Source organism: Gopherus evgoodei, chromosome 10, assembly GCF_007399415.2.
Source record: "Gopherus evgoodei ecotype Sinaloan lineage chromosome 10, rGopEvg1_v1.p, whole genome shotgun sequence".
In the NCBI taxonomy this organism is placed as follows: Eukaryota; Metazoa; Chordata; order Testudines; family Testudinidae; genus Gopherus; species Gopherus evgoodei.
The window spans coordinates 66,331,553-66,345,403 of NC_044331.1; the positions used below are offsets into that span (position 1 = coordinate 66,331,553).

At 40.7% G+C, this 13,851-nt stretch overlaps 1 protein-coding gene across 1 annotated transcript in view; it reads left to right on the top strand.

Moving 5' to 3' along the window:
- Nucleotides 1–3,409: 3,409 nt before the first annotated feature.
- The window catches only part of BMERB1 (bMERB domain containing 1), an 88,563-nt gene continuing 78,121 nt past the window's right edge, over nt 3,410–13,851 (top strand). Inside the window, exon 1 of the mRNA XM_030578272.1 lies at nt 3,410–3,705. Within this exon, the coding sequence (XP_030434132.1) occupies nt 3,588–3,705 (118 nt within the window). The 5' untranslated portion in view covers nt 3,410–3,587. The remainder of the gene's footprint in view (nt 3,706–13,851) is intronic.

Sequence of the window (13,851 nt, forward strand, 5' to 3'; positions counted from 1 at the left end):
AAAAAGTGCTGCTGTGATCTGGCTATTCTCAGCAACAAAAGTTTCTTGTGGGCCATTACAGCTGAGTGTATATTATAGCAGCCCTCTGGCTCCTCTAGCTTTCACCAACATTCAAATCATCCCCCAGCCAGCCCAGAATCTGTTATCCCATAAATGGACCATGAAGTACTTTTCCCCCTTGCCTTGTGAGCTGTTTTGAGCCAAAGCTCAGAACTGGGGTCAATGCATTTGTGATAAACATCAAGGAAAATATTGTCAGCTGGTTTTAGATTTGGTTTCAAGAAGGATAAGTCTACAGCAGCTTTAGCATATTCCAAAATGAAAGGGCTTGATGAAAACAGAATATTTTTTCTCCAGATGTTAAATAGGCCAACCATGAAACAAATGTAGTCAACTTTTCTGCTAAATCTCACTAAATTAAACTGAGCAGTAAGCTGCCTATAGCATCCACTTGTGAGACTGGGAAATTAGAGACAGACCGTTCCCTCCTTTGAAAAAATACCCCAAGGAAATAAAACACTTCTACATTGTTGTGAAGTCTCACAGTGGTTTCTCTTCTGTATCATTCCTTCACTGAGTTGGGATTGAGACCTGTGGAAAGAACAAGGCCTCTAGTACCCACATAAACAGGGGATCTGTGGGAGCCTGAAGCAAAAAAAATCTGTAGATCCCTGACAGCTATGTGAAGCCAAAGATTATTCATGCACACCTTCTTCTACTCTGATTTACACGGCATGCTGCCATTCTCTGAGTAAAGAGCAAACAGTATATATAGTGTCTTGGCTGCTGCAGGAGATCATTGGTATGTACTGGAGGGAAAGGGAGCAATAGATTGGCACACACAAAAACTGTCCAATTTCAAATGACTAGCCACAACACCTGAAGACATTACTTGATGAATAAATCATTGTAGGAACTGAAGCAGTCAGGTGGTATGATTTAATGAGAGAAATATAAATCAGACCTGAACATCTGTATTTTTCTACATCTCAAACTTCTGAATAACTGGAATGAACTGAGATTTTCATAGTTTCTTTCCCTATGATGCATTCAGTAAAAGAGAACAAATCTTGTGGGCATAAGAGTAAATATCTTTTTGAGGTGCATTCAAGGGCATCATTAGCTGCAGGGAAATTACTTCAACTGCAAATGATGCCACATCACAATAGCAAAAATGCTAGAACATAAGCAACTTAATTTCTTCTGATAAGACCTCAGTCCTGCAAATGCTTGCACGTTAACTCATCAGGACTACTCCAATACTCACATGTGTAACTGTTTGCAGGTTCAGCCCTAATATTATAATGTAGATTTATCAAAGGTAAGCAGGTGAAAACACACTATCAGAATATGATTAATTGACTGATATGCTCTGTCACCTACAGTTAATTTCTCCAAATATCATGATTTCTTACTATTGCTATTCCTTTTTTCTTTCAGGTTAGCAAACTCAGATCTTAAAATATTTGATTATTTTCCTAGTTTCTTCCTCTATCTCATAAAGAAAGCATTTGGGTTGCAATTATGAAAAGCACCCAAGGGATGGATTAAATCTAAATGGGGCCCAGATGCATCCATATATTGGCCCTCCTCCCCACTCAGCCTCTATCTCCTAGTCCAAACCTGGCCCCTATCTCAGATAGGCTTTTGTCTTCCTCCCACTCCTATGTTCTTAATTCCTTCAAGTGAGTCAATACAGCCACCCTCAGGCAGTCACATAGTCACCCAGTTAGCTGTGCATTGTGCTGCCACCTGCTACGCTGCTTCTGACTCACAGCTCTGTCTGGGCTCCTTCTCACTAAGGGCCGAAATCTGCCAGAATTTAGCATTTCTTAGTCACTGAGATGAATTCAAGAATGTCTGGGACCCAAAATAGTCCCAGCAAATCTCCACAGAATGCAGATGAGAAGGAAGGAGCCAGGTGTCCTGCAAGCCTTCTAAAACGTTGTCCAAGTAATTCTAATTTGCTAGCTGGCTTCATTCAGTGAAAAGCAGAAATGCAACTAGGCAGAGATTCTCTCAATGGTACAATTTTGAATTTTGCTTTTTCTGTGCAGCCCCTACCTCTCCAAAATTAAAAATAACTCCCTCAATGCTGACTTCAAAAAACCCAACATCATCTTTTGAAATCCTGTCCACAGACGTTCTACACCCTTATTATGTCTGTAATTGAAAATAAACATTCAGAATTACTGGAAATCCATCAGTTGTCATGAACCAGTCACTTGATCTCTCTTAGCTTTTTTATGTATGACTTCATAAGGAGACACTAACACTGTGATCCAGTGGTTAAAACACTGAGTGGGAAGGCAGAAGACGTCAGTGCTGGTCCTTACTCTGTCACTAACTTGCTGAGTGGCAATGGGCAAGTTAATTAACTATGCTTTATCTGGGCTTCTCATCTGCACAATGAGGGTAATACCACTAACAGTAAAGTGCTATGGGAGCTTTGGATGAAAGGCACCACCACAATAAAATAAAACTAATAATTGCCACAGTTGGAAATTAGCTTCCTGCATAATCATTTCCTTCTCTTCTAATCCCAGGAGACTGCATAATCAGTGAACGTACATGTTTATGAGAAATGCAAAACCACATCATTTGTTTGGGTGCCATCCTCTGGCTTTTGCTGAAAGTGAAGCTAGAAAGCATGGAGCTCTGCAGAACTCTTGCAGAGGCTGTTGAAGTGCATATGGTGGCTGGGGCGGGGAGGGTTCACTGTGAAAGTAAAGCTTAGCTCTCCATGGTATTATTATTTATGAGGTGTAACATGCACCTGATGTGCTCAGCACTGCACAAGACACAAAAAGAAAGACAATCCCTGCCCTGACGAATATACCTCTAGTCAAGGGTTCATAAACCTGGATTCCAGGGTCATGCAAATGTTCATGAGGTCAGACTCTTCATGTCTCCTAACAGAGCATTTACCTGGCTACTCCTCTAGAAGAAATGAAGAGGGAGAGTCACCAATCCAGCTGCCCTCAAAAAGATCAGGAGCTGAAGCGGACACGAACAGAAGATGATAGAGGGCGGGGGTTAGGCTAGTTATGTATATGAAGGGGAGAGGGAAGCTAGCCAGTGCCTGGTGAGGAGAGCAGCTTGGGGGAGCGGGCAGGAGATAGGACCATAGAGATGGGCTTTGAAGGGAGGTTTCTTGTGAAGTGGGAAGCATCCTCCTCCATAACCGCTTGGGGGATGGGATATTCAGGCAAGGGTCTTCTTCCTTTGCGTCTCTGCCTGGAAAATACTATCCCCAGCCCGTGTCCTTCCCAGCCCGTGGCAGAATCCCTAGCCAGTGATCGCCTTTCCCCCCCGTGGCATGCTTTTCCCCATTGTTTTCCTGCCTCCCCCTTCCCTTCTCCCTTGCTCTCACCCAGCGCTTCTGTAGACAGCATCCTCGCACTGAGCATGTGCGCTGCATCCCTTCCCCTCCTCCTCCTCGGGTACCAGCCCGGCGACGAGGTTCAGTGAGCTCAGCAGCGCCTTCCAGTCCAGCCTAGCAAAGGGCTGAGCCGGAGCCCTGCCGCCCCGGCTCGAGTGGAGTAAGCCGGGGAGCCCCATGCACACAGACTGCCCGGGCAGTAGCCATGCATTCAGGCGTGGAGTTAAAGAGAGCCATTTCTGCCAGCATGGAGGCAGAAAAACCAATGAGAAGCTACGGGGCAGTGGAGGAGACTGAGTGGAAAGCTGAGGGGCTGGGGAGAAGTAAGTGCTTTGGATTGCTAGTGCAAAGGATGAAAACGCTGAGCTGCTGCTTATTTCCGGATCCCCGCATCAGCACTTTAAACCAGAGGAAGGAGGGGGTAGGGGGTGAATAGAGCTTTAAAGGGCCATTCTGTTTGATAGATATTGTGTTCAATCCGCACTGGAATGACCTGATCCCCTTAGCTTAGATTTGGCAATGCATACATACATGCAAATGAGCAACGGGGTCTTGGTAACAAAAGGAAACAGCCTTTGCTTTGGGGCTGGGCAAGGTTTGTGCGATCATTTTGCCCATTGAGGCTGGTGGGAGCCTCTGCCTTCTGAACTGGGTTGAGTTCAAGGCAAAGGACTTTCCCTCACTGACCCTAAGAATGGACAGGGGCTGGATTCATTCTAAGGCAGCTCAAATCACTTTGTTATTTCGTTGGAAAATGGATCACTTACTTAGCTCAATGAAGTGCAGAGATGTTACTGTTTTGGAGGCTGTGGGATGGGGAAGGATAATTGGGACATTAGTTTTCCTTTGATGTCTATACAATGTGATTTAATATATGGCATTTAACAAAGATTGGCAGCATTTTATAGGCTTCATGTTTGAGATGCACAAGTGACATCCATATTATTCATTCCCATGTTCAGTTGGAGGGTATTGAAATACTGTGCTTCATTCAATTGTATAATAATGGATGTACTGTATTTATTGGCTCAATAAAAGATCTCTAGTGCAAGAGTGCTCTTCAGTGAAATCAACATATTTCAGAATGCAGGAGCTGACACATCCATTCCAAAGTGCTGATGACAAGAATAGGTATAGAGATAAATGCTATCAATTCAAGCTGTCAGGAGGACTCCTCACTGTCCCAATACTAGTAACTGTTACTCTTTTGGTGGCAGAGCCACCTCCCAGCACAACTTGATAAACCTGTAAATTCCCTCCCATTTCCTAAATAACCATTTGTGGCTAACATCCTTGAAAAGGAAGTCAGCGAAAAGCTGTGCATTCGTTGCAGGACAAAATTATGATAAGTTTTAGCAAGGATTCAGATTACACTCTATGGAGAATGCTTTGTGGAGAATGAAATGTTTGCAATAACTTATTTGTTAAGACAGGTTGTGGGCCATAATGTTTGCTGGTCTCTGAGATCTGTCATCCACCTTTTGATATTGTGCATCATAACGTCTTACTAGAATATCTTTAATATCTTTGGTTTGCAGCAACTTGGTATCATATTTTATCCACTGTTTCCTGCTTTGCTCAAGTTTCTAAGATATTGCCGTGTTCCTTAGGACTGTGTGTAGGGTTCATATTTTACCTCTGGCTTCAGTTTTCCATGAATATGTTATTACATAGATCATATGCTGATGACAGTGAAATCTAACTCTCCCACACTCCTGATGTTTCAATTGCAGCATTGGTTTTGTTGCAGTGCCTGGCATAGGTTCAGGACTGAATGGCTCAACGATTTTCCAAACTGAACTGGACAAGACTGAAATCGTGTTGGTTGACTCATATACATGTAACAGTTTCTACTGCTTCTGTGCACGGACTAGACTTGTGCTTGTCTCCTTGTTTCTAAAAATAATACTCTTGGTATTGTTTTAGAGACAGATCTTGAATGGTAGTGACCATGTAGCATCTGTAATAATGATAATAATTTGTACTTATAGAATAACTTTCATCCAAAGTCCACCAAGATCTATATTACTACTGTTCCAGTATCTCTACACAGTAAACTCAGGCTTAGAGAGGTGATTAGCATGATTTTCAGAACTGCTGATTACTTATGACTCCCACTGAATAGCAACTTAAAGTCAGAGAACAATTCATTGGCAGAGTAAATGGCAGGGAGGAATAGAACACTGGTATCTTGACTCACATGCCCAGACTCTAGCCAGTAGAGCACTACTGCTTCACACTAGCTCCTGTTTATTGATGACTTTTTTTTAAGTCGCTTAAAAAACATTACAGATTATATCCCAGAGTAGTACTGAGGTGTTAGTCTGTTCTCCAGTCACCTTGAGTACTATTATGAGGCTTTACTATTTGAATAATTGATCAGTTGGTTCATAGGCTTCAACTTGCTTAAAATATTATAGAGAGGCTATTTACAGTAGCTGTTCTAAATGATCTTTGCACATCTTTCCTGCTCTGATGCCTGCACTGACTTCTAATCAGGCTTTTACACTGATTTTAAAATCTTATTTTTGACTTTGTAAAGTGATTCCAAGCACTTTGGTGCAGAAAAAGGTGGCAGAAGTACTCTCCAGAACATGTGGGAAGCAAAATGTAGAGTGTCATATCAGAGTCACTCCTCCCAGTGCACCAAATTGGCTTTTCATGTTGATACAGCACTTTGAACATGTGAAGTGTTTATTATTATTATTAACAAAATCTGATGCACAGAATAACCATACGTAGTTGCCTTCCCTGTTCTCTTGTTTGTCTCATTTGTTTTCTGTGTTTTGTCATAACTTAGATTGTGAGCTCTTCAGGGCTAAGATGATCATTTTTTTGCCTACCTTTACCGTGCCTATCACAATATGGCCTTGTTCCCCAGTTAGTGCCTCTAGACACAACTGTAGTACAAATAAATAATAATAACCAGGTCATGTACATTTGTTTTAAAGTCACTTGATTGTCTAGGTAATGTGGTGGAGAGTGATGGAAGCCAATGTAATGGAAATAATATAATGGAAGCCAGATAGTTTCCATTTAACTGTTAAACAAGAAGGAACTCTTTGCTAATATATATCTAGATTTGCAAAACTAGAAATAGCGTACTTATTGGTTGTATCAGAGATTTGTTATTTTTAGAGCAATTAAGTGTAACACTGTATGAAATCCTATTCGACAACAGTCACTTTTAGCCAGTGTGACAATCTGAATGAATTTCACATATAAATCTGAAACAGCTTTGTTGTAAGACATGGGTTTTTAAAAGTTTGTGAGGCACTGAACTTGTTTACTCACATGTGTGAGAGAAAATTTCTGAAGAGAGGAGAACAACATAAGAACGACTGCTTTCCATACATGGAGCAGTTCTTGTGCTCAACAATAAAATGCATTCAGACTTGTGAATGGACAGCAGTTCCAGCATATAATAATAGTGTGGTGACAACCTTCTCTATAAGTGATATTTATAATATACTTTTGGAAAGGCTTCACTGAACCAGAGATACATAAATGTATTTCTTGGCCATCATTAGCATACACACAACTTTATTTGGAAGCAACTGTATTGGCTTCAGTAGGGTTATAGAATTTCCTGGGTAAATACCAAAATGCCAGTCCAATGAAATAATCACACAGAAATGAATGAGGAGAACAGTATCCTATTAAGCCTCACTGTTCACAGGTATATTTCTGCATGTTATTGTTTTGAAGTTTAGAACCAAGGTCAGGATACAAGGTCATGCCCCAATTTTGGTCAGCACAAACAGAAGTACATGTCAGGAGACTGCAAACGAAGAGATTTGATCTAATTTAATATGAGAATAAACAACAAATATTCTGTTTTTCACTTGCTAAGCTTTAGGATTTTGTGGGTTATCCCTATTTTGTGGTAACAATGTCAGATGTAAGCTGCAGTGGTTAATTCAATAGTTCTTTTTTGCTTAAGTTTGAGTAAGAATGGTAGGCTAGACAAAGGAGTCAGATTCTCACTCAACTTCCCCTGTCACATGGGGATTACCCAGTAGTTTAAGGCCAGCATAGCCAGCTCTGAGCCACCTGCTCTTCCTCTATCCTCCCAGCACATGGGGTATGTCATTGGTGTGCCATTGGCAAGAAGCAGTCAGCCTGGAATGAACACCAATCAGGGCGGCTCTAGGTATTTTGCTGCTCCAAGCACGGCAGGCAGGCTGCCCTCGGTGGCTTGCCTGGGGGAGGTCCCTGGTCCCGCGAATTTGGTGGCACGCCTGTAAGAGGTCCACCAAAGCCATGGGACCAGCAGACCCTCCGCAGGCATGCCGCCGAAGGCAACCTGCCTTCCGCCCTCGCAGCGACCAGCAGAGCGCCCCCTGCGGCTTTCTGCCCCTAGCACGCTCTTGGCATGCTGGTGCCTGGAGCCACCCCTGATACCAATAATCCTGGGCCATCAGAACAACACCTGTGGGGCTATTCCAGCTGGCATAGAACAGTCCTGTGGTTGCTCTAGTTTGTGCCAGGGGTTGAATGCCACCTCTGCCTCCAGCCCTGCAAGGGCACTAGGTAGAGCTTTGGCCCACTTGAGGATTTGTTTCCGAGTGTTTTGTTGATAAGTCTCTGAAAAGCTTATTACCTGGTTTACCAAAAGGCTATGATGACAGCTATTTTAACTGCTCTGTCACTGAGTAGTGTGGCTGATCTATGCACTGAAAAAATGCACTATGTAATACGGGCACTCATTTGATAAGAGACTGTTGAAGAAACATATAACACCTTTGCTGTTGCCAGAACATGCATAATACTGGGGAACTAGATTCCTCAGGTAATGGGAAATCTTTTACGTTTACACAACTGGTTCAAAACCAGGTCATGTTAGTGGTGCTCTTTTGTGCAGAGGTAGTCCCCCTCCCTGAGTATGGGCAGCCTGAAGAGGCTGAAAAAATAGCTGAAGTTAGCATACCACAGGGGCATGATTAGGCGTGTCCCATTCCTCTAGCCATGCATTCTTTTTCCTGCTCTGGCATTGGCAGGAAGGGGGAGAGGCATAAGAGCTCCTACTCAAGTGCCATACCACTAGAGGTCACTCTTGACCTGGGGCAATCCTCCCTTGGCTGGCTAAGTCAATTTTAAGACCAGATTTTGCTAGCAGTGCAGTGTAGCCTCATCACAGAACAGAATTTGTCTCAGGATGTTTAACGTGACTTAATAATGTTTTATAATCCTTTGGACAGCATCTGATGTAATATTTTTTAAAAAATCAAACAGCAGTAGGGATATACACTTGAACTGCCAAGACAAATATCTACAGTGCCCAGCTCCAAGAGTTTGTCACTCTTGTCATCCTGTTTTTAAGGTAGTTTAAGGCTTTTCATGTTGGATTCACATTTATCATTGTTGATGTTAATCAAATACTTGTGTACATTAGACAGAAAACAGGTAAACGATCATTCATTCCTGAATTTGTGTGTCAGCTTCCTGAGATTCTTATTTTCATAGCCCTTTAGAGACAGACGGTCAGACACACATGTACAAACAGACAGACAGGTAGGCCCAGTCCTACATCATACTGAGTGCCTTCTGTGATTTCTGACTTCACTGGGAATTGAGGGTGGTCATCACCTTGCTGGATGGGCTCTATGACTATAGAAAAGAAGCAGATGGATTTGTCTAAATACCATTAGACTGTCCATGGCGGAATAGATTCAACTAAAGCTTCCGCAGAGCTAAAATAAAACATGCTTTAATTCAAACCAACATCCAAATGAGTGAGACTCTACTGTCCCACACACCATAAGTTATTATTATTAATTAGTATTATTAATAATAAACTTCACTGTATAGTTATCCAGGTCCAAAGGTTTCAAAACAATTTAGTACAAATAACAAAAAACAAAATTAATCATAAATTGATGAATCATGAGCCAAAGGAATAAAGAACAGATGAAACAACATGGGGGAGACTTTCAAAGGCATTAATGGGAGTTAAAAAGTCCAACTTTCATTGATTTTCAATGGCAGAGGTCCCCTAAACTGCTCTTTGTGTTACTGGAGATCTCCCCAGTACATGTGTAGTGTGCCCCCACATTTCTAAATATAGAACTATTGTAAGGTGACTGTGGTTTATAGATGCAAGCAATGTCATTCAAGGTAGTGAATGCCTGCTGTTTAGAAGCTCAGAATTAGATTTGTGGTAAAGAAAGGAGGAGAAACATTTTAATACACTTCTGTTTGTGTGTATATTGTATTGAAGAGTGTCATGTATGTCTAAGTGAAGAATCTGCATGATACTAAGGGCTTCACTCAATGCCTATGTAAGTCAATGGGTGTCTATGCATTGATTTCTGTGGCTTTTGGATTGGGTCCATAGACATCTAGGCCTTGTCAACAGGAGAAAGTTGCACTGGTTTCAAAGTTCAAGTTTTAAAACCTATTTAGTTAAACTAGGGCAAATCTGTGTATGCATACTCTTATTTCAGAGTGGCTTAATTCAGTTTAAATTGATTTTTAATTTATTTAAGCTAAAATGAAATAAACTTGGTTTAAACTGAAATAAGACGTACCACATAGAGGTTTGCACTAGTTTGACTAAATAGATTTAAAATCACACCTTTAATAGAACGGATGCAACTTTCTCATGTATGCAAGGCCTTAGATGTGTGTTTGCCATTGATAATTTACTTCAGGCTAGTGCATCAGATGGTTCAAGTTCTGGGGAACCATAGAAGAGTTTCGCTACTAAATGCAGAGACAAAGGGCCTAGTTCCCCACAACCTTGTGCCATGTGCCATAGAAGTGTAGGGCTGGAAGGAACCTTGAGAGGTCATCTAATTATACATCCTCCTGCACTGAGAAGGGACCATTATCATCGATACCTATGCAAAGTAAGTATAAAAAATCCTAACATATCACAATGGTAGCATTTTACATTCACTTTGCACAGGAGTAAATGATTACACAAGGAACAAGGCAGTGAAGAATCAGGACCCCAAAAGATGGAGAAAAAGATAAAGTGTAAGAAGAATAGAAAATCAAAGCTTTACATAAGAAAAGAGATTGGTGGTAAAATAAAATTTAATGCCACAAGCGTGAAAGAAGTTAAAAACTTGTTTGAAGTTCCAGATGTTGAATAGACTCAGCCTCTTAACCAAATAGATTTAATTTTGCAAAAGATTCTTGCTTCACTAAAGAGGCAGTGTGGTCAAAAGAGTACAACATGGGTTCTACTCCTCACTGTTACTGATCTGCTGCATTACACTGGGCAAGTCATTTAATTTTCTTGTGATTCATTTTCCATTTCTATAAAATGGAGATAAAGATGCATTGTAAAGCACCTGGAGATCTCTGGATGAAAAGTTCAGCATTAAGAGCTAAGTATTAGAAACTGTATCTATTCCAAGCAATATCATAGACAAAACTGCTTTTGGTTTATTCAGCACCAGCCCACTGGGAAAAGTGGGAAAGGATCTAACCCCAGGGTATGGCAATTAAATATCTCTTTGCAGAAGCAGTGAATCTGCTGGTTTTATGAACATCTGAAGACAGGCTTTAAATAGACTGAGACAGTAATTAAGATTCTTAACATGTTTCTATTTTTAAAAGACCTGTACATTAATTTTTAAAGAAACACAAAGAAACCAAGAAAGCAAATTTGCAGTGATAAAACAGCAATAAGTAATCCCGCGGCTTTAGACAATATCGGCTCAAGTAAAACCTTGTAGAATATTTTGGCACCTATTTTCTAACAGGCAGTAAGATAGATATTGAAGGATGAGTCCAAGCCAAGATTATTATTGTCTCTTATTATTGTAATTATTAGTATTAACATATTTATATTGTATTTCTTAACTGAGGAAAGTCAGCTTTTGTCTCATTAGTGCAGCAAAGACAATACTTCCCACTGAAGAATTTTATCCTTTCTAAAGGATGGAGTCTAATCCAGTTGAAGTCAATAGCAAAACTCTCATTGACATGAGTAGGAGCAGGAGTGAGCCTTAAAATTCTGTTGTGTGAACGTTTCTATAAATGACTGATGGCATTGACCAGTATCAGAAACAAGTAACTGTGCTTGTATTTCTGGCACAATTGTAGATGCTTTTATTTATTTGAATTCTCTTCTTGTATTTATTTCTACCTGTGTTAGGTCCTGAACTCCCTTTCTCGCAGAATATTACTTATGTATAGGAAATAACACTTAAAAATTCCCCCAAGGTTGAGCCTGTGTTGCATGTAGCTCTCAAAGGGGAGAGGTTTTCCTACTTCGCAGAGGGTGCAGGAGCATGACTCACAGACCCCAGAAAGCTTGAGGATTCACAGAATGACTAGTTTCCAAGCTAGCAGAAGCTAGAAATGACTAGTTTCCAAGCTACCTGGTGTCAACACAGATACCGCTATCTCCCCAGCGACGTAGCTCCTTCCGCTACAGCTATGGACTCCAAGGAGCTGCAGGGATGGTGTGAGAATGCAGAAGAAGAACACTGTTTCCAATGCCAGTACACACATTTTTGCTCAGAATCCTGCCATTAGTAGAAGGAAGCATGCTACTTTGAGCAGCTGCTTTCTTGCTTCGGTCCCTCTTAGTCCTTGGAACTTTACAAGAACCTTTACAAGAACCACAGAACCTTGATAGTGCAGATTGGCATGGAGGGGCTGTTTTGGCTTCTGGTGATGGAAGTGGAAACAGACCAGGAAGCTACTGGTTTCCTCCCACATTCTCTCTATCCCAATTCAGTATGGCTAGACTTCCTCCTATACACTAGTCCCTTTTCTAGCTGAGTCGCACGGTTGCAAATTACTGCCTCTGCATTCTATGCACAAGCTGAAACCTCTGATTTATTATTCTACCAACTCAATTTACACCACAAAAATGGTCTAATGAGAAAAACTGCAAAGAACCTCCCCAAACAAAACAAAATAACCTCCCCAAAAAGGGAGTGGTTTGAAGAAATATGGGAGGTGTCTGGGCAAAGCCAATATATTATGCAGAGTACAATGGAAAAACAATGAAAGTTAGTGCAATAAATAAATAGCAAATCATTGCTGCACTGATTAAATGTTTTCGCAAATAAATTTGTTGTTAAAATACTCATAGGTCAAAGAGTTAATGAATTCCAAAGTCTTTATATATGACAGTGAATACTTAAAAAGGTAAATTAAACGTAGATATAACTCAGTGTTAATATTTGGGTGAGTGTACACCAATAATTATTTGAAATGTTATTTGTGGGGCTCAGATATCATATTCGGGACAGTTTCTCATTAGCTTTCACATATCCTTTAAATATAATTTATTAAAAGTAATATGGCAGATCTGTAAAATAGGACACTTTGAACATAAATTCCTGCCAATAACCAGTGGCATTATGCACTTCTATTATGTAATTTTCTCTTTGTGTTTGGTCGTTGACTTCTATGCTTTATAGCGTGCTTCTCATAGGAGCCACTGTTTACTTACGCCTATATGGGTGTACAGAGGCAGTAATAAAAAAATAGCATTGTAAGATCAAGCCCACCTGCCCTGAGCACCTCTGAGCATTCCTCAGGGTGCTCAGTCACTGTGCAAATTGAAACTCAGCACCTAGCAATATTGAGCCCAAAGGTGCTAAAATCTGCATCAGGACAAGCTCCTTTTGGTAGAAAATCTACAGTGCAAAATACTTGATTATTTTCCTTTTGGGCTTTTAAATAAAGCCATTTCATTTCCCTGAGAAGCATTCTGCTGTATAACTAGATTAAAGCTATAGTATAAATTCACTCACAATTCAAAGATGAAAAATGCATGCTTGGAGGGTGAAGTATATGAAAAAACAGTGTGAGTGTCCCTGGATAATTCTGTTAGTTGCCCTACAGAATTAGCAATGAAACATTAATTAACCACATTTTGTCAGTTCATAAAGGGCAAAATGTTTGAGAAAATCATTTCAAGAAAATTCTTCATTAAATGAAAGAATAATTTCCAGTGAGACAAGTGGCTCATTGAGCAGTTCTAACGATTGTATGTGCTCCCAAAAATGCAAAACGTAATGTGTTGTATGAAGAGCAGGAGCAGGGTTGTAAGTATCTTTTTACTGGCCTGAAGAAACCACTTTATTGATTGGGGATTTATGAGATTTTGTACAAACCTGTTTGTTTTTTATACTGACAAACTGGAAAAATCTGTCATCTCCAAGTGATTTAATGGAAATGTGACAGCAGCCTCTGTTCACCTCTTAGCAAAAAAATTCAAAAAGGGCAGAAGAATCAACAAGGAATTCCACCTTTTATGTATTTTCAGAATACGAGGCCAAGCTCGTTCCTGGAGCAATGCCAGTGAAGCCAACTGAGCTACTTCAGGGGTGAACTGGTATTGTGGTGAACTGGTGCAGAAGTGTAACACCCATTCTCTTATTTTTACAAACACAGAACCCAGTCCTGTTCCACTGAAGTCAATGGGAGTTTCACCATCTACGTCAGTGAGAGCAAAACTGGGCTTTGTGCTTGCAGCTATGTAAGTCTGGATCACT